At 41.5% G+C, this 25,620-nt stretch overlaps 1 protein-coding gene across 6 annotated transcripts in view; it reads left to right on the top strand.

Annotated features, from left to right (window-relative positions):
- Window positions 1-23,288, top strand: part of KIAA0586 (KIAA0586 ortholog) — a 69,452-nt gene extending 46,164 nt beyond the window's left edge. For all 6 annotated transcript variants that reach the window (XM_030949632.1, XM_030949629.1, XM_030949631.1 and 3 more), the window contains one exon: window positions 22,935-23,288. In XM_030949632.1, the coding sequence (XP_030805492.1) occupies window positions 22,935-23,077 (143 nt within the window). In that variant the 3' untranslated portion in view covers window positions 23,078-23,288. The remainder of the gene's footprint in view (window positions 1-22,934) is intronic.
- Window positions 23,289-25,620: the final 2,332 nt, after the last annotated feature.

The following is a 25,620-nucleotide window of genomic DNA, read 5'->3' as shown; positions in this document are numbered from 1 at the left end:
GCAGTGAACATGTGTTTTTACTGAAAGAAACTTGACTGATGGCTTCTAATGAAAGCTGAAGTTCAGGATTGGTACAATATCATGCCTGAAAGGGTAAAAGTCTCCTGAAAAGTTACAACTGAAAATCAAGCCTGGATGTATTATTAATTGAAATGTGTGCCTTCTCTAGACACAGTGGAGACAGTGGTTTGAAAACATAGAGTTGTAGTACATAATATACATGCATATATATTTTTGGCTTTATAATACCCTTTAATCTTTGTACCATTCTTTCATATATCTTCATGAATTTAATAGGAGAGTAATTGTTGTGGTTGGTGAATGCTCATATTTCCAGGATTTAAGCATTTTCAGGCTTACATTAAAGGGATTCAGAATTTTTAAAATTAAAATGAAAGAACAGGTGGCAATGCTTGAGTGCAGAGCAATTTTAAACTTTAATATGAGCAGCTCAGAGGTAGATGTATCTTCACTTAATTATTTTCCTACAGCATAGACTCTCAAAATGTGACCTAGAGAGCACAACTTGATGCTAGTAATTCCTTTTTATCTCCAGCTAGTGAATTATGTTCAGGCAGTGTAAATATATGGGAAAGGAATATTGGGACAGTGAGCAATTGGCTTTGTTGCCACAGAGAGATTGCACAACTGCTTGTGGGAGGAGATGATCTGTGCAATAAATGAATAAGATGACAAGAAGCCCTTAAAACAATCTGTATAAAAAACAAAAATTCCATAGTCCTTGTTGAGTATTGAAAATGGGCTGCTTCTGTGTTAACATTGACATTAGGCTGTATTGAAAGCTGTAATGCTGAAAATATGGCTATAACTAAATACTTCTTTGTCTTTCTTCTTTAGCCAGGATTTGCTCTGAGTTAGGTTTTGGGTTATTTTTTCTTAAAACTATTGTGGAGTGAGGCAAATGTGTAACAGATGCTTCAAGGAAGGAAGAAGATTAGGATAAGGCTAAAGGTCTTTCTTTTTTTTCTTAGAACTGGAACTGTTTTGGTCAAACTCAATGACTATTCTACTGAAAGCTTACTTTTCCCTTAATATCCTGCTGTTTCTTTTTTTGGCCTGAATTTCACTGAAGGCTTTTGCTAAAGATTCTCCACAGCAGTCTGGATATGGCAGCCAGTGAAGCAAAGCAGAGCTCTCCTTCCACAGAGCAGGGAGAACCACCACAACCTGAGAGGCTGAAATAGTTTGTGCAGCTTGTGTTGCTCCTTGAATTTGCCTAATTTCTGAGAGAAGATCTTGGAAATTGGAGGAATGAAATCACTTGGCTGTAATTAAAGCATTTTTCAGGCAAGTGTTTCATGTAAGTTTTTTTCAGGGCTTCTTCAGAATTGTCACAGACTCACAGGATGGTTGTAAAGGACCCTCAAGGATCATTTAGTTCCACCCCCTGCCATGGGCAGGGACACTTCCACTAGACCAGGTTGCTCCAGCCTGGCCTTGAACTCTTCCAGGAATGTTTCTGATCTATTTTTCCTCTGCTTTTCCTATCCAGTTACCTCTTTGTGCTATCAGGTGGCTCATTGACATCACTCTGTTAATGTATTTCACATTTGAGCAACTCAGGAAAGGCAGCGCTGCATTTCCCACAGAGGCTCTGACTTTTCTGTAAGTAGTCATTACCTTTTAGGTGCTCCAAGTGGTTTAGAATGCCAGTTCTCAGGGAGTTTTGTTTATTCTGTGTGTGTCCATAGGAGCTACACAATAGCCCATGCAGTAGAAAACATGTATGTTAGTGATAAAGTGTGCATTCTGAATAATATCCCACATAAAATCCTCAGTAGCCACACTTGAGAGTTTCTGCTGTGAATTCCTCTAAGTAAATATTTAGCTGTGTTATAGTACATTTGGAACAGGAGCTTTTAATTCCTTGGCTTTTGTAAATATTATTTATCTATTAACAAGTGTCATTTATATCTGTGGCTGCTTCTTTTCCCATTGAGTTACTTTAGTTATTTTTTCAGACAAAATGTTAAACCAGAAGTTGGACTTTCCATAGCTTAAGGCAAAATCTTGTGTGAATTTGTCACTGTGGATGATGATGTTCTGCTGCTTCAGCTTTGAGTCGTGAGGAACCAAACAGCAGGAATTGCTGGAATTCCATGGGACTGTGCACACCTTTGTAGCCATTCCTAAAAAATCTCTTTCAGGGAAATGCTCCTCTGGTCTCATACAGTTGTCATTTTTTCCTCTCACTTACTTGCCCTAAAGGTGTGAAGAATTGTAACTACAAGCAGGTGAAGCACAGCTATAGTTTATTTTTTGGATTCTTAGAATGTAATTTGATTTTTTGAGGTGCCTAAATGAATTGAAATACAAGTGGTCAGATGGAGAATTTTAAAAAAACAAGAGAACACAGTTTATACTTGAAGCAAGCTGCACCAGCAGTGCCATATTGCCCTGCAGTCTGAGGCTTTGCTGCTGGGGGCTGTGCTCAGGGAGGAGGATTCTCCTCTGGAGGCCAATTCCACACCATGCTTTGCCCATCTTTCCCTACTTGGCAATTTCCTTCAGCTTCTACAAAGCTGAGAGTTTGTTCTTCTCTTCCTGCAGCCTTCAGTGTCACAGCTCTCCCTGCTGCAGTGACATTGCTGTGACCTTGTGCTGAGGCTTTTGCCATGTGCAAAGGCAGGAAATTTCCCTTCTTCCCTTCCCTTGGTGCCTGTGTGATGGTGCTTTACACCCATCATGAAATCTGCACAGCTTTTTGTATCCTCACACCTCCCTCTGGATGTGTGTCTGGGTGATCTCTGGAGGGAACCATTTTGCACTTTTCATACAGTAAAAAGAATAAACCCTTCATTTTGAGAAGATCTTTGTGTTTAAATACATTTATTTTGCTGAATTTCAGGGTGTGTTCCTGTACCAAGCCCCTCCTCTGATCTGAACACAGCAGCAGGGATTTTCAGTGAAATTCCAGCACCAGATGGGGTTTTTTTTTGTGCAGAAAGGAAAAGAAAAACTTCTTCAAAGTGATGTAATCACTACAGAAAGCATTACTTCCTATGGAGACTGTCAAATATTTAGATTTTTTGCTTGTCTTTGTCCAGATTTTCTGGGGCTCAAAAGTAAATATTTCAAAATCTCATTTGATCCCTCGTCAAGCCTTGATTTTAAAGGTGATCTAAAGATTAAGGATTCCAGGATCAAAGATTCCAGGTGATCTAATCCAGTGACCTATGGCATCCCTCTAAGTGTGTTTTATAGATCACAAGTTAAACTTCTGTTAAACTGCTGTTTCAGTCAATGTATGAGGGGCTGTAAGATGAAAATATTGAGGGTCCAGTCCCTTTTTCATGCAGATAAACTGAAAACCTGTGGCACTGCTGCACAAAGCACCCAATGGACATTTGGAATTTGAACTTTTTCATGGAATCACAGCCAGCTCTGGATTGGAAAGGACCTTAAAGCTCATCCATTTCCACCCCTGCCATGGCAGGGACACCTTGCACTGTCCCAGGCTGCTCCAAGCCCCATCCTTGGACACTTCCAGGGATCCAGGGGCAGCCACAGCTCCTCTGGGAAATCTGTGCCAGGGCCTCACCACCCATATAATAAAAGAGTTTCATGCCAATATCTAAGTTAAATCTCCCCTCCTTCAGCTTAAGGCCATTCACCCTTTTCCTATATTTTTTTATCCCCTTTTTACCTCAAAATATCATGTGGTGCCTAGTCCAGGTGCCTGCTGAACTGCCTACATCACATCAGCCAGACACCGGAAGGTTCAGAGGATCTTCTGTTCTGTAGTATATATTAAAAATCTAAAGGATTTCACATCCAAATTAATTGGAATTTGTTTTTTAAAAAAAGAGTCACAATTGCATTTACTTTTCGAACACTTTGATGACCTGGAACCAAAGCAGCACAGTTCTACCACTGCAATTCTCTCTATTTTCTCTTTTTTCCCCATCTTTTTGCCAGTCAGGGTGGGGTTTTTTACAGTTGTTTAATTGTTTGGGGGTTTTTGATATTTTGTTTCATTTCAGGGGTTTTGGTAGCTTGCGTCTCTAGTGACCAGACATATCCTAGGTAATATTCTCCTTAAAGAAAGGGTTCCTCTTGCTGCTCTTAGGAGTTGGAATGTACTAGCTGAAAGCTCTAAATTGCTATTTCCACTTTGGCAGCCTACCTTTGATCTCTCACCAGTTCCAGTTTTAGCTGTATAAATCCATCTCTTGTCAGCCTTTCTGGGGGTGAAGCTCCAATGTGAGGCTTTTCCTTTTGTCAAAGACTCTCATGGTGGTGGTGAATCAGCTGGAGTTGCAAACAGGGGATGGAATTGATAACAACTATTAAATACAAGTCTCTGATCTCCTGGACACCACCACACTCCTCCCCAGTCTGTGGAAATGGTTGTGCCAGGACAGCTTTTCTCACAGCCTGTCTAGGATTTGTAAACATGCTGGGATCTGACTGAGGCAGCTTTGTATTGAGGATTATGATTTGTATGCACTTTTACAAACTTACAGTAATTGCTGTTGCCTTCATTGTAAAGAGCAAAAAATAAACACACACAATAAACCCCTTTAATGGGCACTGATCCCACTGGCACTGATCTTGAGCAACTCTGAATAAAAGCAGATGGTGGCAGGCTGACTGGGCTGACCTGCTTTCCCCTTTCATGCAAACATTGCTTATATAAATGGGGGACACACACAAAAAATTAATGGGCTTGGGCAAGCCACCTAAGGACAGAGACTCCCCATGTACTTAATGCTTACATCAGCCCCAGGGCTGTTTCCAGTTAGTTCTTCTCTGGAGGGAGAAGTTTCTCACAAATTAGTGGTTCCACAGCTCTGAGCCCATGGTTTAACAAGAAAGAACTGATGTGCAGCTAGAAAGTAAGCATGTTTAGCTGTTTTGTGGCCTGAGTGTTGTGGTGGGTAGTGCAAGAGAATCAGAACAGTCTCTCCTGAACCTGTTGCTCATTTGCAGACAAATAATTGAGTTTGAAGTCCCTTTGCAAATAATCTGCTGTCATAATGTTGTGAAGAGGCATTTGATTTTTGTGGTCTTGTACTAGTTTAATTCACGTGCCTGTTTGTTAGCAGTGATGTAAAGAATGTAAATTGGGATTCCTGCTTGTTCTGAAGGATGTGCCTCAGTGTGTCACTGCAACAAGATGTGACCAGAGCACCTCTGCTGTGGAGACAGGCTGGGGGAGATGGGATTGTTCAGCCTGGGGAGGAGAAGGCTCCAGGGACACCTCACTGTGGCCTTCCAGTACCTTAAAGGGCTCATAAAAAAGAGGGAGGTGGACTTTTTATAGATTGAGAGTGACAGGACATGGGGCAGTGGTTTAAAACTGAAAAGAGTCAGGTGTAGATTCGATGTGAAGAATAAATTTTTTACTGTGAGGGTGGTGAGGACCTGGCACAGGGTGCCCACAGAAGCTGTGGCTGCCCCATCCCTGGAACTGTTCCAGGCCAGGTTGGATGGGGCTTGGAGCAACCTGGGGTAGTGGATGGTGTCCCTGCCCATGGCAGGGGTTGGAACTGGATAATCTTTAAAGGTCTCTTCCAACCCAAACCATTTTGTGACTCCATAATCCAGAGCATTCCCTTTCCAGCAGGGCATTTGGTTGGAGTTACTGCATCCAGAATTCTGCTGCAGCTTCTCACACAGATTCCAGCCTACAAAGGCAGATTTCTGAATAGGATCCATTTCCACTTCTCAGTCACTCTCTGTGTACAGCCTGATGCATCCATACCAGCTAAGCTGAGTCAGGAGCCATTGCAGGTCTCAGGCAGACCTGCTGCTGATTACCTTCATTCAGTTGGCACACACACCACAGGATCTCCCAGGATGACCATCCTTACTTGGATTAACAGGCATTTAAGCAGGTCTCTTATCTCCTTTTTTTATTTTTATAAAAGGCATCAGTATCAGAGCAGGAAGTCTTGATGCTCTTGGGTGCTGGCAACACATTGCCTGGATACTGTTTGGTGACAGGTGAAGACAAGGAATATTACAAACACATATTTCGACTTGGAGAAACATATATAGCACTGTGATAGGAGAAATGCAGGCTTTATGTCTTCAGCATGTGCTGAGTTGGTTACATTTTTCTGCTTGGTAGGGAAGGCAGATGTTGCCTTTTATAATTCAGTGGCTGGTGCAAGTCTGGGAGCAGCACAACAGAAGGAGCAGCTTCTGCTCTCCCCACTGTGCTGGTTTTGCTGAGCCCTGGGCAGAGGCAGCTGGACTCCCTTCATCTTTACCTGTTCTTAAATTGCTCTCAATTCAGCTTTTTTAAGCACTACATAAAAGCTGGAAGGGGCCAGCTGTTAGTGTGAGGGGTGAGTAGGAGAGAAATCCCTGAGACATGAGTGTGTATGAGGTGAGTGATGAATAACTCACAAATTCTGACTGTCTGCCCCCAGACCTCTTCTACAAAGCAGACAGAAGCTGTCATTCTCAGACAATAAACTTCTTTTTCTTTTTTAATGCTTTGTAAGTTTTTGGCACTGCTAAGGAGAAGCAAGGCACAGCTGCAAAGTTATGATGAGAACCAAAGTGGCCAATAAAGATGGATATTTAGACAATTTGTGTCCACAATCAAATAATATTTTTAAAATTCTACTGCTTATTAGATTGTGAAAGGGCTTGACTTACAGGCAGTTTTCATACTGGTGTCCAGTGTTGTTTCTAGGTATTTTATTCCTTGTTTTTCTAAATGCTTGGGAGTAAACAGAGCTTCAACTTCATGCACCAAAGAGAAGCCAGGTTTGTCCAGCTCCACCTTCTCAATACAGTGCTACAAAGGCTGCTTAGAATTAAGTATAAATACAGGGTTCCCAAGCCCACAGGATTAATTTCTTAAGAATAGGAGCCCATTAAATTTTTAAATAAGGCAACAGCATGGAGAAAATGTTATCTAGGATATCTTCCAAATGAAGAACACTATGTAAATACTGGTAATGCTCCTCTTTGATAACATGCTGATTTTGAGAAATGCAGGCTGCCAAAGTAGCATTCTTGTTAAAAAATGGGGTAAGGACTGGTGAGTGAAGATTAAAGTTGTCATGCATGACCTGTTGCTCAGTGCTGAGGCTGCACATGGGGCTGTGTTTTGTAACTCTGTGGAATAACATTTCCTAACATAAAGCTGGAGTAAAACCCTCTTCATCTTCCATGCAACTGATTCTGTAAGTGAAGTACAGCAAATCCTCATCTCTGAAATACCACTTGCAAATGTGCTTTTGCAAGGAACAGTAGTAAATGATGGAGATGGGTTTAACTTTGTCTGTGGACTACTGTGCTCTGGTTTTTATCATAGTGCTGTCATTCAGGAGGGAAAAAAAAATCCCTACACCTAGAAAAACTTAATTTAAATTTAGAACCTTTGTATGTCCTGTCGTTCTGCTCTAATCTAAAACTTCTGTTTAGCTTTTAAAGAAGGAAGAGCTGGTTTTAAGCACAGTTCTAAACAACCTGAGTGAAAGTTGTTGAGTGTGACACAAAATATGGAGCAGGTCTGTGAAATGCATTTTTTTCCCCCAGTGCTTTGGCTGCAGGGAAGTAACTGTGTCTCTTTGTGTACAGCATGACTTTGCCTTCCAGTTAACTCTTTCTTTTTTTTAATGTCATATAGGCATGTATTTTTAATACAAATTAATAAATCATCAACCAGATGTGAACAATGAAAATGTAGCTCACCTTTTCTAGGTCTGGTAGAATTATGTTTATATTTTGGCTCCAAATTAGCCAGTCAAGGTGGTTTAGACTTAAAAGGGTGATCTGCTGCTCTCCATCCTAACTCAGGTTGTTACAGTAAATTAATAATCTCAGGGTTGCATATCATGACTTCATTTTAGGCACTGTGCATATTGCAAGAGTTAGGCAGAGCAGTGTTTGTTTAAATACAGTGTTTGTCCTTGTCAGGCCATTGCATCTTCAAGAGAAATAAAAAGCACGGAATTTGTTGCAAATTGCTTAATTTCTGACTTTTTAGTGTGTTTTTATTATCCTGAAACCATAATTACAGATCTTGAGAAAATTGTTTAATTTACTTAACAGCTGCCACTGTGCCCTGTTACATAAATCAGAGTTATAAATGGGAAATACTTACAAGTAAATCAGAGTTATAAATGGGAAATACTTGCAAGTAAATCAGAGTTATAAATGGGAAATATTTACAAGTTTGAGTTACAGTGGAAATGCACGAGTGACTTCTCAGAAGCACACATTGCTTTTTTCAGTAATTGGACCTGCTCCTAGACCCAGCCAGGCAGGGAGATTACACAGGGAATGCTTGTTGCTGAAGATGAAGCTTCCTTCCTGATTAAAAATAAAAATAAAAAAAAAAAAAGAGAGAAGGGGGGAGCAGTTTCCTGTTGGAATCCTCACTTTGAGGGAGCCAGGGCAATGTGCCTCCCCCTGCTCCAGCTGCCCTTTCTGTGCAGGAGCTCTCTGACAGACCATGTCCAAAACCCTTTTTATAACAGCAATTGGGGTTTGCCTCTGCAGGCAGACCTGGGGTTTAAAGAGGTTTTTGCTCCTCTCTCATCTGCTTTTAATGCAGGGCTACCAGTGCCAGTGTCTCTGAGGTTTTAAGGCTTGATAAATAAAGGCTGTTCTGTTCCTAAGCTTCAGCATTTTCTGGTAACGACCTAAAACAGAGGGACTCAACCCAAAATTTCAGCTGCACGTAGAAAATGTGGTCTGACCTCGATATATATGATGTGCAAAATGAATAATAGCAGCCCTGCAGGCAAAGTCTTCTCTTGCTATGATGTGACAGCCCAGCCCTGCAGCAGAGGGTTCAAGAATTTGGCTGCACTTTTGGAAATCAGCCCTGTGGTTCTGCTGGGGAGATGTTTTAGCTCAGAGAGAGCACAGCACACAATGGCTCTGTTGGCTCTGTGCTTATGGCAGGACACTGAAGTGAAACCAGTTTTTTCTACCTGCAGTATGTGGTGGTTTGGTTTTTTTGGCCTTTTTTTGAAGTGAAGCCATGCTCAAAAGCTGGAGAACCACAGCAGCTAAAGGCTAGAACCACTTAAGGGGATGATTAGGGCCTCTGAATCTCTGATTCATTAATTCAGAGAGGGTTTTTTTCACTTTCTTAAAAGACAAACTCCCTCTGTCAATGCAGAGTCAGCCTGTTAAATGAGAGCCATACATTCAGAGTGGGTTTACATTAGAAATTAGGAAAAAAAACCTTCACTCTGAGGGTGCTGAGGCCCTGGCACAGGGTGCCCAGAGAAGCTGTGGCTGCTCCATCCCTGGAAGTGTCCAAGGCCAGGTTGGACATTGGGGCTTGGAGCAACCTGGGATGGTGGAAGGTGTCCCTGCCCATGGCAGGAGGTTGGAACAAGATGGTTTTTTAGGTTCCTTCCACCCCAAACCATTCTGTGATTTCATGATGTGTGGGACACTGATTTCACAAGGTATCCAGGACATTTCCAAGTCCAAGACATCTCCAAGTCCAGGTCCTTGCTTGGGTTTCCAGGTGTGGCTTCCTTGGTGCCATCCAAGCTCTCAGACTCGTGTGGAGCTCCACAGTGCAAGGTCTGCCACAGGGAATAGTCTGAAGCATATGAAAAGAAAGTTCAGATGTTTTCAGTCTGAGAGTGAAATTGCAGAAGGCCCTTAGAGGTCTGAGTTATTGTGCAATCTCTGTAAGTAATTTGTAATCAAAATACCTTTGCACATGTCACTTTCATATTTCCTGTAATAAAACAGCAAGAGCAATTAAGATTTTGGACCATAATCTTCTACAAGCTTCTAAAAATGAGTGGGCTGGGGATTTTTTGAGTTATGGCTGAAATAGGCAGTTTTTAAATTTTTGATTGCTTCAAAAAAGGTTTGGTAATAGCTATTTTAATAGAATTTTTTTTTTAACTGTAGCCTGACAAAACTCTTATGTGGCAACATAATTGATCTGAAGTTTGCTAAAAAATAAACTTTAAGTAAGAAACCAGAAGAACTCTTCACAAAACTGGAGGACATCTGTACTCTGGTAACCGAGCATGTGACCTATTGGGCTTTATGCGTTTCAAATCAAAAAGAATCAGTAAATATATTGCCATATGCATGCAAATATGTCTAATAACCCTCTGTGTATCTGTAATGTTGTTCTGCCACGGTTCAGAAAGTTGTCTGTGGTCTTGGCATTCCTCAGGAAACATTAGATTAATATAGCTGCCTTTGTCATAGATTTTTTTTCTTGTTTAAGTAGGTGTGTGAAGGCTGGTGCTACATAAACAAATTACACGGAAGACTTTGGAGGAAGAAGGGGCTTGTAAACGAGACTGAAATTAATGAATATGAGAATTAGAAATCAAAACTTTATGTTTAGTCTGAGGAGAAACAATTCCTTAAACCCTAACCACATGGCTGTTTCTTGTTTGCATCAACTCTGGTTGACTGTTATTGTCTTCTGTTAATTCTCTGGGGCAGTGGCCTGACTTTGTTGAATGAGCCAATTGTTTTCCTTTGTGTTGCCCATGAAGTGAGTCCCCATCTGGTTTGTATCAGACTGTTTTCACAGCCAACAACTGCTGCCTTTTCTATATCCTGACACTTAAGGGCCCCATGCTATCAAAGCATTGCTGTGATAGCCTGTCTGGCTGGGCCATACAGCTGTGCCTTGCAGCTTGAAGCCATTACCCAAGTAATGGTAACTTAGAACTTGAACTGGCTCTTATTCCCATTGGTGTCGTGTGTACAGTGAACAGAATACATTTTTGTTGAACTCAGTGTTCCACAAAAAAAAAAAAAAAAATTTTTTATTTTCTTTTTTTTTTCTCCTTTGAGTTTATGCAATCGGTTCCTTTTTATTTTCCAGCAGCTTCCTGTATCTACAGGCAGTTTTGTGTTCTTCTGAAATTAATGAACACAAGACAAGCAGTATTTAGTTAAGGCACTGTTGTTATTACTTTTATGGTACATTAAAGCTCAATAAGTGAAAATTAAACAAGCAAATGATTCTTAATGAGGATTTTTTCTTATCAGATTTTAGAATACGTTTCCAGGAAACTTTCTGTGCATGATGAATGTAGGTTGTGTGAATAAAGCTACAGCTTGGGTACTCCACTGCTGCCTTTCCAAGTAGCTCTCTAAAAATGCAGAGCAATGCACAATGAGTCTGCATTAACCTGTTTGCTTCTCATCTGAAGGAACAGGGAATGATTGGAAAACTCTGTAATGGTAGAGTTAAAACTACATCGCAGTTTGCATTGCAGAATTAGTGAGAGAGGAGGCCCCGGGCATGATCCAGACCCTTTCCAGGCTTCCAACAACGTAGGAGACAGTCCTGTTGCAAGAGGTTTTGCAACACGTGGCTTCTCTGCCTCCAAGATTTAAAAAAAAACCCCAATATTGCATTGAATAACAGTGACACTTAAATGTTGTGTTTAAAGGAAGATGATCTTTAAGCCTTTGTTCTCTCCTGCTCTTGTGTAGGCAGCATAATGCTCAGTGACAGAGTAATGACAAGGGAAAACATATTCCCCAACTTGGAGATGTATTGAATTTTAAGTATATTCCAGACTCAGTTCTTCCCTGATATTTAAGAGGCAGAAAGAAAGAAAATAATGGATACTGTTTCTTAAAATTCTGGTCTTATTGTAGTATGTGAGGGAAATTGCCAGAAAACAGATTGCTTTATCTGATACTTGCAGAGAAAGTGTTCCTGAACTTGGGAGTGTGTTGTGTGTATAATGTGAATGAATTTGCTTCAGGTGACATATTGGGAGCCATTAAATTCCATGAGGCACACAAGATAAGGCTTCCTTTGCCATTGTGCTTTTCCTGCTGGCACACACTGGGTGTCATAATGTCACATCAGAATTGTGCTGAATAATTGAGTCTGTGCCATTGTCAGGTGTGTGGAGAGTTTGCAAAAGCCACTTTGCTGAGGAGCTTTGTGTAATTGCTGTTCCTGTAACAGCTCCTGAATTCAGATGTGTGCTCTGGGATGATGCACAGAGCCAGGTGTCTGTGCCCTTCACCTCAGAGGACTTTTCCAGCCTCAGTGGTTGGAAATTCCAAGTTGTGTCCATCATCAGGCAGAGCCCAACTCTGCTCCCACAGATGCATGTGGGTTTCCATGCATGCTCCTTTGCATTGCAGATGTCCCTGTATTTTGGCCAGGCATATTTAAACCCAGAGAACTGATAAATGATTTTCCCTCAGATGCCAACAAGCTCTGTTAATCCTGCTCATGGCCTCTTGGTTTCTCTGGGTCTGGACTGGAGGCACTTGAGAAGTTCATGTTCAAACTGAGGTGTTTATTATTTCTTATCAGTAAAACAGTCTCACTACTGTGAGTTCAGCAGCAAGGCACAAAATGGCCAACAATCTCTTGTTACAAGGTCTTTTAAGACTAAACTATCCAATTAAGAACTGACACCTGGATTATTTTCCCTTTTAACCCAATAACTGATCCCACATAGCCCTCAGTGTGGATTTTTCCACCCAATTACAAAATGCCACCCAAACCCATGAAGAAGAAGGAAGAAGAAGCATGAAGAAGAAACCCAGGACAACACCCTGTGCCCTCCATCTTGCTTCCATCCACTAACATACTAAAAATCCCAAAACCTAAATTTCTCACCAAGTGATACACCTGCACTACTCTCTATAATCTATTTTACACTTTTGTGGATTCCAGTCTATCTTGAAGTCTGGGAAGCTTTCTCCATGCATGAGGGTCAAAGTCAGTGCTCCCCTGGGGGTCAGGGCACCCCAGAGCAGACACAGAAATATTCCCTGGGTTTCCACAGGCCCAAAGCACTGAGGGATGATCTGGGTGCTCACCAGGTTTGGCACCAACACGTTCAGCTGGGAAGAGTCAAAGAGCTGCAGAACTTCGTGAAGGAAATTGGTGCAGCCAGCACCCCAAATTTCAATTTTGTGTGTGTGTGGCTGCAGCTTCAGAGGCAAAGAGCACCTGCCCAAATGAGAACCTGGTGGAAAAGGGTCTGTTCAAGGCCCTGCTTGACAGCAGCTCCAAGGGTTGTGCAGAGCAGCTCCTGACAAGAGTTGTTGGTTTCTCTGGTGCTGCTGGGAGCTGCCTGCAGTTCCTCCTGTGTTGTGTTGTTTTGTACCACTTAGCACAGATGGAGGGGGATGATATTAAAATCACTGATGTGTCTAAGAGAGTAGAGAAGGTGGTGCACTGTGCTTAATGTGCAACATAAATGTAGAGTAATACATTTCTCCACCTCATTTATTCTACTGGTTTAGAGCTCAGATTCACCCAAGTATTGCAAAGGAATTTTGGTTTTGCTCATTCCCATGCAACAGGCCAAGGGGTTTTTTGGGTTTTTTTTGGGTTTTTTTTAGGTTTGTGGTTTGTTTTGTTTTGTTTTGTTTGTTTGGGTTTTTTTGTTGTTTTTTTTTGTTTTCTGGTTTTTGGGTTTGGTTTTTTTTTTGGTGGTGGTGGTGTGTTTTTTTGGGAGATTTTTTGGGGGTTTGCTGAGCGTTTTTTGGTGGCATTTTTTGGGGTTTTGGGGTATTTTTGTTTTGCTTTGTTTTGTTGGTTTGGGGGGATTTGGGTTGGGTTTTTTTTGTTTTTGGGGTTTTTGTTTTGTTTTGTTTTTAATAAGGAGGAATGCTTATCTCTATTGCACAAAGTTTAATAATTTTAGATTTTAACAAACTTTAAAATAGCACAATATAAAATCATATATTTACTCCCAGACCTTTCCAAGTTTCTGGTCACAGGATTGTGAAGGCAGAGTTACATGTCATCACACTGAGTGCTCATTTCAAGAGCAGGTCAAAATAGGGTCTGGACACAGGCAGGACCAGAGGAAATGGTCTCAAGTTGCACCAAGGGAGGTTTAGGTCAGATATTAAGAAAAATTTCTGCACTGAAAGGGTGGCCAGACATTGGAACAGGCTGCCATGTGGAGGGCTGGAATCAACATCCCTGAAAATGCTGAAAAAATGTGTTGAATGTGGTACTTGGGAACATGGTTTAGGGGTGAACATGGTGGGTTAATGGTTGGACTTGATAATATTGAAGTGTTTTCTAACCTAAATGATATTATGTTTTTATAACAGTGAGCTCCCAGATCTTCCATTGAAGACATTTAATGTTTTCCTTGTTTGAACATGTGCTCATTTATTCAGTCCTCTTTCTGAGCTAACAGAAAAGTTGTTTGCCTCTCTAAGCTTCCTAGAAATGCTTATTCCTACCCATTTTCAAAGGTCACTGATATCCACAAATGGTAAGACCTGTAGTGGCCCCCCTCTGCAGCTAAACAAAAGGCTAGAAAATACGTATTTTTTATAAGTTTACTTGTCCATGTACTAGAAATGTGTATGGAGATGTTCTGGAATTTATTAGACTGACCATTGGAAGATGCAAACTCTATAGGGCTGGCTTTTGTTCTGTCTTGTTTTGTTTTGTTCCTGGGGAAAATGTTCATAATTTTCTTTTGAAAAGGTGCAATTACAAAAATTTTGGGTAATTGTGCTGCAGGTACAAGCATTTTTAATATGCCAGATCATGGTAATGGTAGTACAGTAAAGGGAGTCTTGGCAAACTGTTTCCAGATGGGGAATCCCATGACTTTGTTAGTGAAAATCATCAAAACAAATCACAGGATCATGTGAATATTTAAGTATTCAGAGTAGAGAAATAAAGCTATTTTGCTTGTGGTCATCTAGAAAAACACTTTTTATTTGAAGTTCTTTATACTGAGTATACCTTATTTAATTTTTTATTATAAAAATGAATTTAGTGACTCCATTATATGTGAGGAGTGACTTGAAATGAGAAAATTCTGCCCTGCAGCACTGCCCTTCAGGCAGAAAGTTTTCTCTTTTCTTTCTGATACCCATTCCCTGACTTTCAGTCAAATCTGAGTGCAGATTGCAGCCATGGGATAAAACCTCCTGTCTGTTTGAGGGAGAGTTCATTGAGGTCTCTCACTGAACTTTTTAGTGGTGAAAAGTAACTTGTGACTTCTTACCGGGGTTCACTGAAACTTGTGCTCCGAGATTGCTGAGGATTTTTTTGGATATTTGGTATCTGGGGATCTGGCAGGGCTGGAATTCCATCCCCCTGTCATGGGCAGGGACACATTCCCCTATCCCCCCAAAATCCAACCTGGCCTTGGGCACTTCAGAGGATGGAGCATCCACAACCCCACCTGCATTTTAGCTGTGAACTGGCAAGATTTTAATTAATTTTCACATCTTAATTGATATGGTGAAACATCACTTGACTTTGGTCACTCAACTTTAATTATTCGTGTAAAAAATATTTTTAAATGATTGTTCAATAAAAGGAGGCTGTGTAACTTCTAAGAATTAAAAAGATGCTTTGATTTTTATTTCTTTTCCTTGCCACTCCTCAAGAAGGCTGTGAATGCTGTTATGTCTGGCTCTGTGGCACGATGCAGATAAGCTGGAGGCAGTGTTGCTACAATTAATATCATTAAGATATGAGGTCTCAGTGGAGCCAGTGCTACTGCTGGCTTTGCACTGACTGACTCTGCATCCCAAGGGAATTCAGCAGAACTTTATCTTAGAATTAAGTGTGAATTCCCACGATTGATCATTCAAGTTCTTTTTTTTTTTTTAGTTTCTTTATTTTGTTTCAGATACAGGCATTAAAATGTATGGACCCCCAAACATGAATAACAGAGCCCAATATATTCTAGAAATATGCTTTTGAAGTCACCTTTCTGTCCACTTGCTGGTTAGATTTTGCATAAAATTAGGGGAAAAAATTGGTATGTAGGTGAGATTTAGTTTTACTGAATAAGTAGAATATTAATTACATAATTAGATCTGCAGATTTTTAATTATCACTTGTCAGATTCTCCTGATTCCACCAGCTGTTTACCTAGGTTATCTCTTGAGGATTTAGTGATTACTCTTCCCCCTGGCCCTTGCACAAGATACACATTTTCCTGGTGGTTTTTCAAAGACTCTGGACCAGTAAGGAACCAACTTCTCCTTTTTTTTTAAATTTTGAAATAAAAGTTGCAGCTTCAGTATTTGCCACAGAGCCTCATCTGAGTTTTCCTCAGGAAAATGGTTGCAGCCTAGAGAGAGCAGTGCTTAAATGTTAAACTATTTGTTCTGAGCCAGTTGCACATCCAAAAATCACAGCCATCTGTATGGAAAAATCAAATTCACTTTTAATGTTTCTTCTTAGTACTAATAATTATTGTAGTTATTTGGAAAGATCATTACACATGTTTTGGAAGGGATTTGGTGGGAAACAGCAGCAAGAGATGTGGCCAGGGAACAAATTTGTTAAGCAGTGAGAGGTTCTACACAGCAAAAGATGCCAGACCTAAAGGAGCAGATTGGATTTTAGGCACCAAAAGGAAATATTTATTTAGTAAACTCTGCAATCTCATTTCTAGATGTTTTTGGAGCTGCTTTCTGTCTGCCCTTCCCTGCTGGTCTCTGTGTTAGGGTTTTGAAAAATCTGGTTCTAGTTTATTTAATGTATTTCTAGTTTTTATTCTGTTTAGTGTTGCTGTTGGTGGGAATATAGAGTGTTTTGGAAAAACCACTGAACCTTGAACTCCAACTTGAGAGGAGGAGAAAACCATTTTCAAATATTCTGCTTTGAAATATTTGTTAGCTGCTGAGCCTGGCCCCACCCTCCTTTACTGGCTGGGGATCTGCATTTATTTTCTTTTTGGAAATATTTATAGCTGGGCTATACATTGGGGGTTACACAAACAAACAGCAAAGGCACAGTGTGTGTATACACGTGTTTATTTTCTGTGTGCTTGTGTGCAGGGTTTTTGTAAGTGCATGACACCGAGGGGAAGGTGGAATTTGCCAAGTTTAGGTCAGAACTTGAACTGAACTCACACTATATAGTTTTCTGTCTCCACTGGTGTCTGTGGCCCACTTATGGAAGTTTATGAGTTGGCTGCAGCCTTTGAGAATGAAACCATGTTTTTTCAGCAGTAGACTCGTGCTTTTAAATCCAGACATTTTTGGCTCAATTCCCCCAGATGTCTGTGCATTTCTGTAAAACAGCTCAAGTGTTTTAATTGTAAATGTACCCCTTGCATGGAACTCAGCCCTAGAAATCTGGCCTTGTTTTGCCTCGAGTCTTTTCTGTTTGTATGAAACAGCTAAGCTGGGGCAGTGTGGGTTGGGGTTAAAAATGAGATCTGCAGGCATTTGCAGGACATCTTGTTCTTGTTTTCTGTGGTTCTGTCCCAGTGGAAGGCAGAGCTCTCACCTGCAGCCAGGTGAATGTTTGGCAAAGCATTCACACAACAGCAAGAGAGTCCCTGCCCTAAAAAACACATTTTGTCAGAGCTGAGAAAGGCCAATAATAAACTTCTTCACAATGACCTAAAAAAGCCCATGGATTCAAGGTGACAACAGCAAGAAAAGCTCTGGAGGAGGAACTCTCATTTCTAATAAATGGAGAATAATTTGCCCAAAAATTTGGATTATTTGAGTACCTGTTGATGGTCCTGCTTATTCCTGAAAAGATTGTATTAATTAGTTCTATAACCTACCCACTTTCATCTTTATAAGCCATTGAAGCCAGAAACATTCAACAGCCAGTGTGCACAATACAGCTAAATGTGACTCTGAACTGGAAATGCTAAATATCATTATAGTTAGTAGCATGATTGACATTGCAGTGTAATTTCTTTTTTCAGCTCAGCCTTCAGAATTACTTACACCAAAATATGGATGTTTCTTACCCAAGAATGTGTTAGCCCAGCAAGCCTGGAATAATTTTGATTTTGCCAAAAATGCCACTTGTTGGGTTGCTGTGCTTGGTAACTCACCTGTACAACCAGGTATGAAAGTGAGTGAATTTCAGTGTGGTACCACACAAACCCATGGAGACATGGCCAGGACCTCACAGGTTTGCTTACAGGTAAAAGGAGACCTTCAGGAGCATCCAGTTCCACCCCCTGCCATGGGCAGGGAACCTCCCACTATCCCGGGTTTTTCCAAGCTGTCCTGTCCTCCAGACAGCAGAGGCTGAGAGAGGAGAAAAGAGAGGAACAGGAGAGGAGAACTGAGGTGCAGATAAGAGAGGCTGCCAGGCTGAGAGCTGGGGATGTTCAGCCTGGAGAAGACTCCAGGAAGACCTTAAAGGCCCTGCCAGTGTCTAAAGGGACTCCAGGAGAGCTGGAGAGAGATTTGGACAAAGGGATGGAGTGACAGGACAGGGGACAATGGCTTCAAACTGACAGAGGGCAGGGTTAGGGAGATCTTAGAAAAAAATTCTTCCCTGTGAAACTGTGGCTGCCCCATCCATGCAAATGTTCCAGGACAGGCTGAATGGAGCTTGGAGCAGCCTGGGATAGTGGAAGGTTCCCTGCCCATGGCAGGGGTGGAACTGGATGCTGTTGAAGGTCCCTTCCAACCCAAACCATTCTGTGGCTCTATAAATGTTCCCACTACCAGTGGTTCTGTTACCTTTGAGCCTGTAGACATTCATTCTACTTTGCTTTAGCCATTAGTATAAAGAATTTCTGACAACTCTCTTTCCCTTCTGATGGTCTTTGTAACTGTATGCCAGATGTAAACCTTTTTATGTAGGGAAAAATCAAAATGGGGGAATGACAGAAAAAAAAAGGCACCTTCAGTGAAGATTTTAAGACACTGAGTTGGATCTGCAGGTGCTGTGCTATCCCAGTGCTCAGAGCACTTGAGCTAATGCCATCTGGAGGAAGTTATTTGTTGGGACAGGACAGTGTTTGAAACTTTGAAGTCAGGAATAAACAAAGAAAAAGCAGCTGGAATCTGGCAGAAGAAGAAACAAGTCATTCCTATCAGCCCCTGCTATTAAAGGAATGAGAGCACTGCACTGGAGTTGTTTTTACAGTCTTGGGAGTTTATTCTTGCTCTTGAAGAGAGCTGCTTCAGTTGGGGAATAGAGGGAGGATTGTTTTGAAGTTTTAGGAAGCAATAGGTAGGTAATTAAAGTAATTATGGTGCTGGTTTTATACTGAAAAATAACCTGGATCCTGATCCTTCAAACCCTCCCTATTTATTGTCTTGGTGGGGAGAGATGATTTACAAGAGCACAGACTGACAGGGCAAGGGGGAATGGCTTCAAAATGAAAGAGAGTAGGTTTAGATTAGATATTGCAAAAAAAAATCTGGACTGTGAGGGTGGTGGGACACTGGCACAGGGTGCCCAGAGAAGCTGTGGCTGCCCCAGGATCCCTTCCAGTGTTCCAGGCCAGGTTGGACATTGAGGCTTGGAGCAACCTGGGATAATGGAAGGTGTCCCTGCCCTTGGCAGGGGTTGGAACTGGATTGTCTTTAAGGTCCCTTCCAACCCAAACCATTTTGTGATTCCATGATTACAATTTCACTTCCAAGATATGGCTCTGTTTCATCCCCAGGTAGTTTTAAAATAGTTTTATTTCCTATATGGACACCCAGTCAGAGGAGTTAAAGCACATGGTTTTCATTTGGCTTAGAAGTCAGACTTGTTTAGTCTTTTTATTTTGCCAAATAGAAAAATTCAAAAAGAAAGATTTTAAACATTTTTCTTTGTTCTTACTGTTGCTATATAGTGTGAGTAAGGAAACCTCCCTTCAGTGTGGTTAATTCCTTTTTCCTTTGGCACACATTCATGACACCCTTTGTATGTGGCATATTCTGAGTGTGACAGTACCTCTTAGAGAAAAACTCCCTTCACAGGTCACTGGATGGTTGACACACCATCAATTTTTATGCTTCTGTTAAACAAAGGTCTGGAAATTAAATACTGTACCTGAATTTGTTACAGAGTGCCAAGAACAGGAAAAATCTCTGATCTGAAATGTGACCTTTTCCATCAGCAGGTCACCAAGATGTTTTCAGTCACTGATGAGTTTCTACCAGCCAAGGACTCTCTTACCAAGAGTGTCAGTTTTCACAGTTCATAGGAATTTATTCCATTAGAATAATGAATTTGGAAAACTGGAGGTCACCTAAGGTCACATGCTCCATTTATTGGATTTTAACAAGGAAAATTTTTATAAATACACCTAACTACATGATTACAAAATTGTACTGAGTTCTCCCAGAGCCTCTAAAAAGGGGGGGGAAGCCATGAAGATTACCTGACTGCTTGCCCTTTTGTGCTTTGTAAAGGAAAAAAAATTCATTTCCATTTTTATGGTGTATCAAAAGATTTTAACCATTCTGGTAAGGAACTCAGTGTTAAAGAGGAAACCATCTTAATATTGGTTATGAGCTGCTCCCTGATGAGGGGAAGACATAAAATGGAATATCACATTATTAAAGAAGGAGCAGAGCAGGGGCTATACAAGGATTTAAACCAGTCTGCCTCTATTTGTGTCTTTATTCCCAAACCCCTCCCTGGATGTGTATATAAAGTGTTTTATGCACTGGGTGTGCACGAGGTTACACTCAGCAAAAGGTAATAATGAGAAAACACATGTGAGAGTAACTTGGTAGTTGTATTTTTGGGGCCAACTTAGAGTTTCAGGACTAGCAGCTTTCTATCCTGGGAAGTTACAGGCATGGAGCAGAATCTCCCATTTAGCTGAAATGTGATATCCACAGTTTTTTCACAGCTAAAATGCTGAAAATCCACGTTCTGTATTTTCTGTGTGCATTTAACAAAGTCAGAGACTTCAGATTTCTGCCTTTAAAAAAGGGTAGTGTTGACTTTGGGTATTTTTAAGTTAAAGATATTTTGATAGCTCAGGAACTGGTAAATTTTCTGTTGAGCAAGTAGACAGAATTACTATTTTTATTTTTTCTGTCTTTTAGCACTTTATAACTATTGTAAAATTGGTCTGTAGTATATCTGTAAAATATATTAGAGTATGTGTTAGAGGAATGCAGACTAATATGGTACTTTCTTTTTAGCACTCCCAGAATCAAAGACTTGAGAGGTTCCGACAGAGCCTTGGGATAAGGGAATATTACTTTCTTTTTTCCTTTCATTTTTTCTTTTTTTCCTTTTTTTCCCCTTTTTTAACAAACCTGAAAACAGCTGTTGAAACAATGACATCATGGAATGTGACATGACTGTGGAAATTATTAAGAAAGTCAAGCTTTGAAAGCATCAAACTACATCTAGTGTTGGAGAGGGGCTTTAGTAGAGGATGATTTGCCAGGTTTCCTTGGGCATTGCACAGTCAGGTCTTCTCTGTGTCATTTTCATGTCTGATCAAACAAACCCTTGGCTTTTCTTCTCAGCAGCCTTTTTGTATCACACAAACACAGCTACAGACTGGAATCCCAAAATCCCAGGATGGTTTGGGTCGGAAGGGATGTTAAAGCTCATCTCATTCCAAATTCTGCCATGGCAGGGACACCTTCCACTATCCCAGGGTGCTCCAAGCCCTGTTCAGCCTGGTCTGGAACATTTCCAGGGATCCAGGGGCAGCCACAGCTGCTCTGGGCACCCTGTGCCAGGGCCTCACACCCTCACAGCCAGGAATTTCTTCCCAATCTCCCATCTAACTCTGCTCTTTGTTAGTTTAAATCCACTCCTCCTTGTTCCATCACTCCATACCCTTGTGAAAAATCCCTTTCCAGCTCTCTTCCACTTAGGTACTGGCAGGCTGCTCTAAGATCTCCCCAAATCTTTTTCCTCTCCAGGTGATGTGCTGATTCCCTGAGGACATAAAAAATGCTCTTGTGCTCCTGCTGCCTTCCTGAATAGCAAGAGGCTGTGCTGGCACAGGTCACTGCCTGTCCTGCCTTTACTGTCTTGGGCCTCACTCCTGTTTGATTTCCCAGGCTGTTGGCTGCTGTTCCAGCAGGAAAAACAGCAATGGAATTTTATTTTAGCAGTGGGGTTTTGTTTTAATTAGCCATTCGAAGCGTGCTTTGCTGCCAGTCAGATGAATGCAGATGACTGCTTCAGTGACACAGGAGATAATTAACTGGGCTGAAAGAAAGCCTAACTTTTTTGTTTTATTGGGAAAACAGTGTTTTAATTACCTAGTCTATCACAGAGGAAGGGAGAATTGTTACAGCTTATTGGAATAAGAACAAGCTCTAAGACTTTGCTGTTGTACATGGACTCAGATAGGTTTGTTTTGCTTGTAGCTGCTCCACTTAAATGCCCCCAGGACAACTGAAATCTCAAAATGCTCTTGCTGCAGTTGAGTGCCAGTGCCATTTCTCCTGAGTTCCTTTATTCTTTGTTTCTGCCCTGATCCATGACTTCCTCTCCTTGCTCCATGAATTGATTCATCTGGTCTCCTTCCTTTGGCTAAACACATTAATTTTTGCCCATGACTTTCCTATGGATCCCATTCCAGTGCTGTGGAAAACACCAGAAACACCAGCATACATATTTGGAATTATTCTGGGCTTGCTGAAGATTATTGTGTGTGTGTGTGTGTGTGTGTGTGTGTGTGTGTGTGTGTGTGTGTGTGTGTGTGTGTGGTGGGTGTATGTAAATACAGCCCAGTGTATAGAACTCAAGTCCTTCCAGTACTTAAAGGGCATCCAAAAATCTGGAAAGGGACTTTATACAAGGGCATGGACTGACAGAACAAAGGGGAATGGCTTGAAACTAACAGAGAGAAAGGTTAAATTGGAGATTAGGAAGAAATTCTTCCCTGTGAGGGTGGGCAGGCCCTGGCACAGGCTGCCCACAGAAGCTGTGGCTGCCCCTGGATCCCTGGCAGTGTTCAGGCCAGGTTGGACGGGGCCTGGAGCAACCTGAGATAGTGGAAGGTGTTCCTGCCATGGCAGGGGCTTGGAACGAGATGGTCTTGAAGGTCCTTTAACCCAAACCCTTCTGTGATCCTGTATGTGCACAGAAATTCATGCCTTTGTTACATGGTAAGGAGAGTTCTGCTGGCTAAAGCAGCCCCCTCTGAAGTGCCTCAGAACTGTGGGCAGCAGGGGTGTCTGTGTACCTGCATTTCCATGGCAAATGGAAAAATGGAGATGATTTCAGCAGAGTTCAGTCATTTGTCACAGACAGCAAAAAATTACTTTCGTTTTTCTTTTCCTTTTTCTTTTAGGAGATGCTGCCCCTCATCTGAATCCACATCTTTCTGCAGCAGGGGTGTCAGTGCAGCTGCCTGGCACGAGCACAGAGAATGAAACACAGAGTCTGAGCAGTGCACGTGGAGATTCAGATTCTTCAGGGACAGACACATTTTAAAGCTTAGGGCTGTTTATGGCAGTCTCTGTCTGAAGATGTTGTCACTGGTACGTTTGTCTGTCTAGTGTGATAGTCTGGCTGTTCCATCAAAGTAACAGTCTTTCAGTACTGCTTATTTTCTACTATTTTTTCTTACAATTTTGTTATTATTTTAAATGATTCTGCCTGTGAATATATCAATTATTTTTAAGCAAATAAAATTCATTTTTTTCCAGAATTGTCGTGAGTTGAAGTCAATAAAGACCTTTTAAATATTTATTATTACAGGAGAATGTGGAGGTGGTTGGTATTAAAATCCACTGCAGAAGTGTGTCTCACTTATGGAAAACCTCTTGGCTCAATATCCCATCAGTACTGTCAAAATGTTGAGCCAAAGGGAAATGCATTTGGAACCAAAGTCTGCAAGAGAAATTTCTCTTTCTAGGTATCATCAGAGGTTGTTCATCCTTACTATGACAAGCCAGTAATTCAAAACTGTGTGTGAAAAAGACCTCTAGAATTTGTATTGTTATTAAGAATTTATTTTTTTAGACTTACAAGTATTTCTCAGCATTTCATGTTTGTTTCCTTAAAGATGTTTTCCCATCTTGAAGCCTGCAAACGAGAAATTGTGTAAGTAAGACTATTTCCTTACACTTTTAATATAATTTTTTTTCCCTTTTCATGGGACAGAATTAATTCCTGCAGTCTCAGCCCTTCAGAATCATGACAATCTCAGCTGGGAATGCCACAGTAATGGTTAACAGCAGGAGTGTATGGACACAGTGCCACCCTCCCAGGGACTGCTCCACCTTTGTGGAGCCTCTGTCAGGACAAGGTGGTTGATCCAGGAGGAAGGTGGGATCACCTGTCCCAAACAGCATCCAAGCAAAATAAAAAACAGGAATTCAGATGTATTCCAGTAGGAAAACTGGGAAAGGAGCTGTTTTCTAAGCAAGGCCAGCAAAGCTTTTGCTCTGTTCCTCATCACTTGGCTGTTGCAAATAATCCTAACTGTGAGCAGTTCCCATTACTCTTATTTTCTGGAGCCTGCACTGATTTCCTCTCTCCTTAACAGAGAAATATTAGAAGTTCCTTTTGGCTTTATGTTGATCTCATTGACCACAAGGCTCAGTTAATTTGCTGCAGCATCTGCAAGGGTAAATGGAAAAAGAGAGAGAGCTTCAGCCTCCAAGGTCAGTAACATCCCCAGGATTCAGCTTCCAAGGGTGTCTCTGATGCACCTTGCAGAGTTGTGCTCTTGTCTGTGGCAGACACATAAATAGCAGATTTGGGTGGGGGTAAAAGAGTGTCAGGCTTTGTGCAAAATGCAACATCACTTTAACAAAAAGGAAAAGCACAAATGAGAATTACAGAACCCTGGAATGATTTAGATTGGAAGGAACCTTACAGACAATCTTGTTCCACCCCATGCCACGGGCAGGGACACCTCTCACTATCCCAGGGTGCTCCAAGCCCTGTCCAGCCTGGCTTTGGACACTTCCCAGGGATCCAGGGAAGCCACAGCTTCTGTGGGCAACCTGTGGCAGGTCCTCACCAGCCTCAGAGCCAAGAATTTGTTCCTAAGATGCAGTCTGTGGGATGGCACCTCTGGGAGCTGGCTTCCAGCACGTGATGCCACAACCCCTGGCACCAGCAGGGAGCTGCTTCTCAACGTTCTGCTGCTGTGATGGGGATCTGCACAGCTCTGCTCACTGCTGCTCTCTGTGGAACTGCACTTTAGATCCCACTGTTGACCCAATCAATGCTTTCTATAAACAGCAGCTTCTCTGGGCATGATGGAAAATATTCTTTTACTATGCAGTAAAAGTTGCTACAACAAGTGATTGCACTAAAACAGGTGAGAGGATAAGGAAATGCAGTGGAGAGGGTGTCACAGACATGTTTTATGAAAAATCCTTTCCTTAGGATTTCTTCTCCTGAGAAGCTGAGAGGCCTCAGGAACAAAATGTAAACAATGGTTATCTGCTGCTGTGGAATGCAACAGGTGCATCTATGATTGGTCTCATGTGGTTGTTTCTAATTAATGGCCAATCACAGCCCAGCTGTCTGGACTGTCTCGGTCAGTCACAAGCCTTTGGTATCATTCCTTTTCTATTCTTAGCTGGCCTTCTGATGAAATCCTTTCTTCTATTCTTTTAGTATAGTTTTAATATAATATATATCTTAAAATAATAAATCAAACCTTCTGAAACGTGGAGTCAACATCCTCATCTCTTCCCTCATCCTAAGACCCCTGTGAACACCACCACAGATAGGACAAGAGCTTCTTAAACTTAAAGCTTTCCTGCAAGAGCAATCCTTCCTGGAGCTGTGTTCCAATGGTTCTGCCAGTCTCTGCATGGCTCAGGGTGCTGATGTATAATTCAGGTCCCCTTTGTTGCAGTGTAAAGAGCAGTTGAGCTGTTCCTGTGCCCAGGGCTGCAAGGCTGGGTCAGGACTGTGCTCTGCTAAACAAAGTGCAGTAATTGAATTGAGAGCATGCAGAGAGAGCTGTCAGATGAGGGATGGGGATGGGATGGGAGGCAGCAGATGGATACACA

The sequence above is a fragment of the Camarhynchus parvulus genome, chromosome 5 (assembly GCF_901933205.1).
Source record: "Camarhynchus parvulus chromosome 5, STF_HiC, whole genome shotgun sequence".
Lineage (NCBI taxonomy): Eukaryota > Metazoa > Chordata > Aves > Passeriformes > Thraupidae > Camarhynchus > Camarhynchus parvulus.
This window is presented reverse-complemented; position numbering and strand designations above follow the sequence as displayed.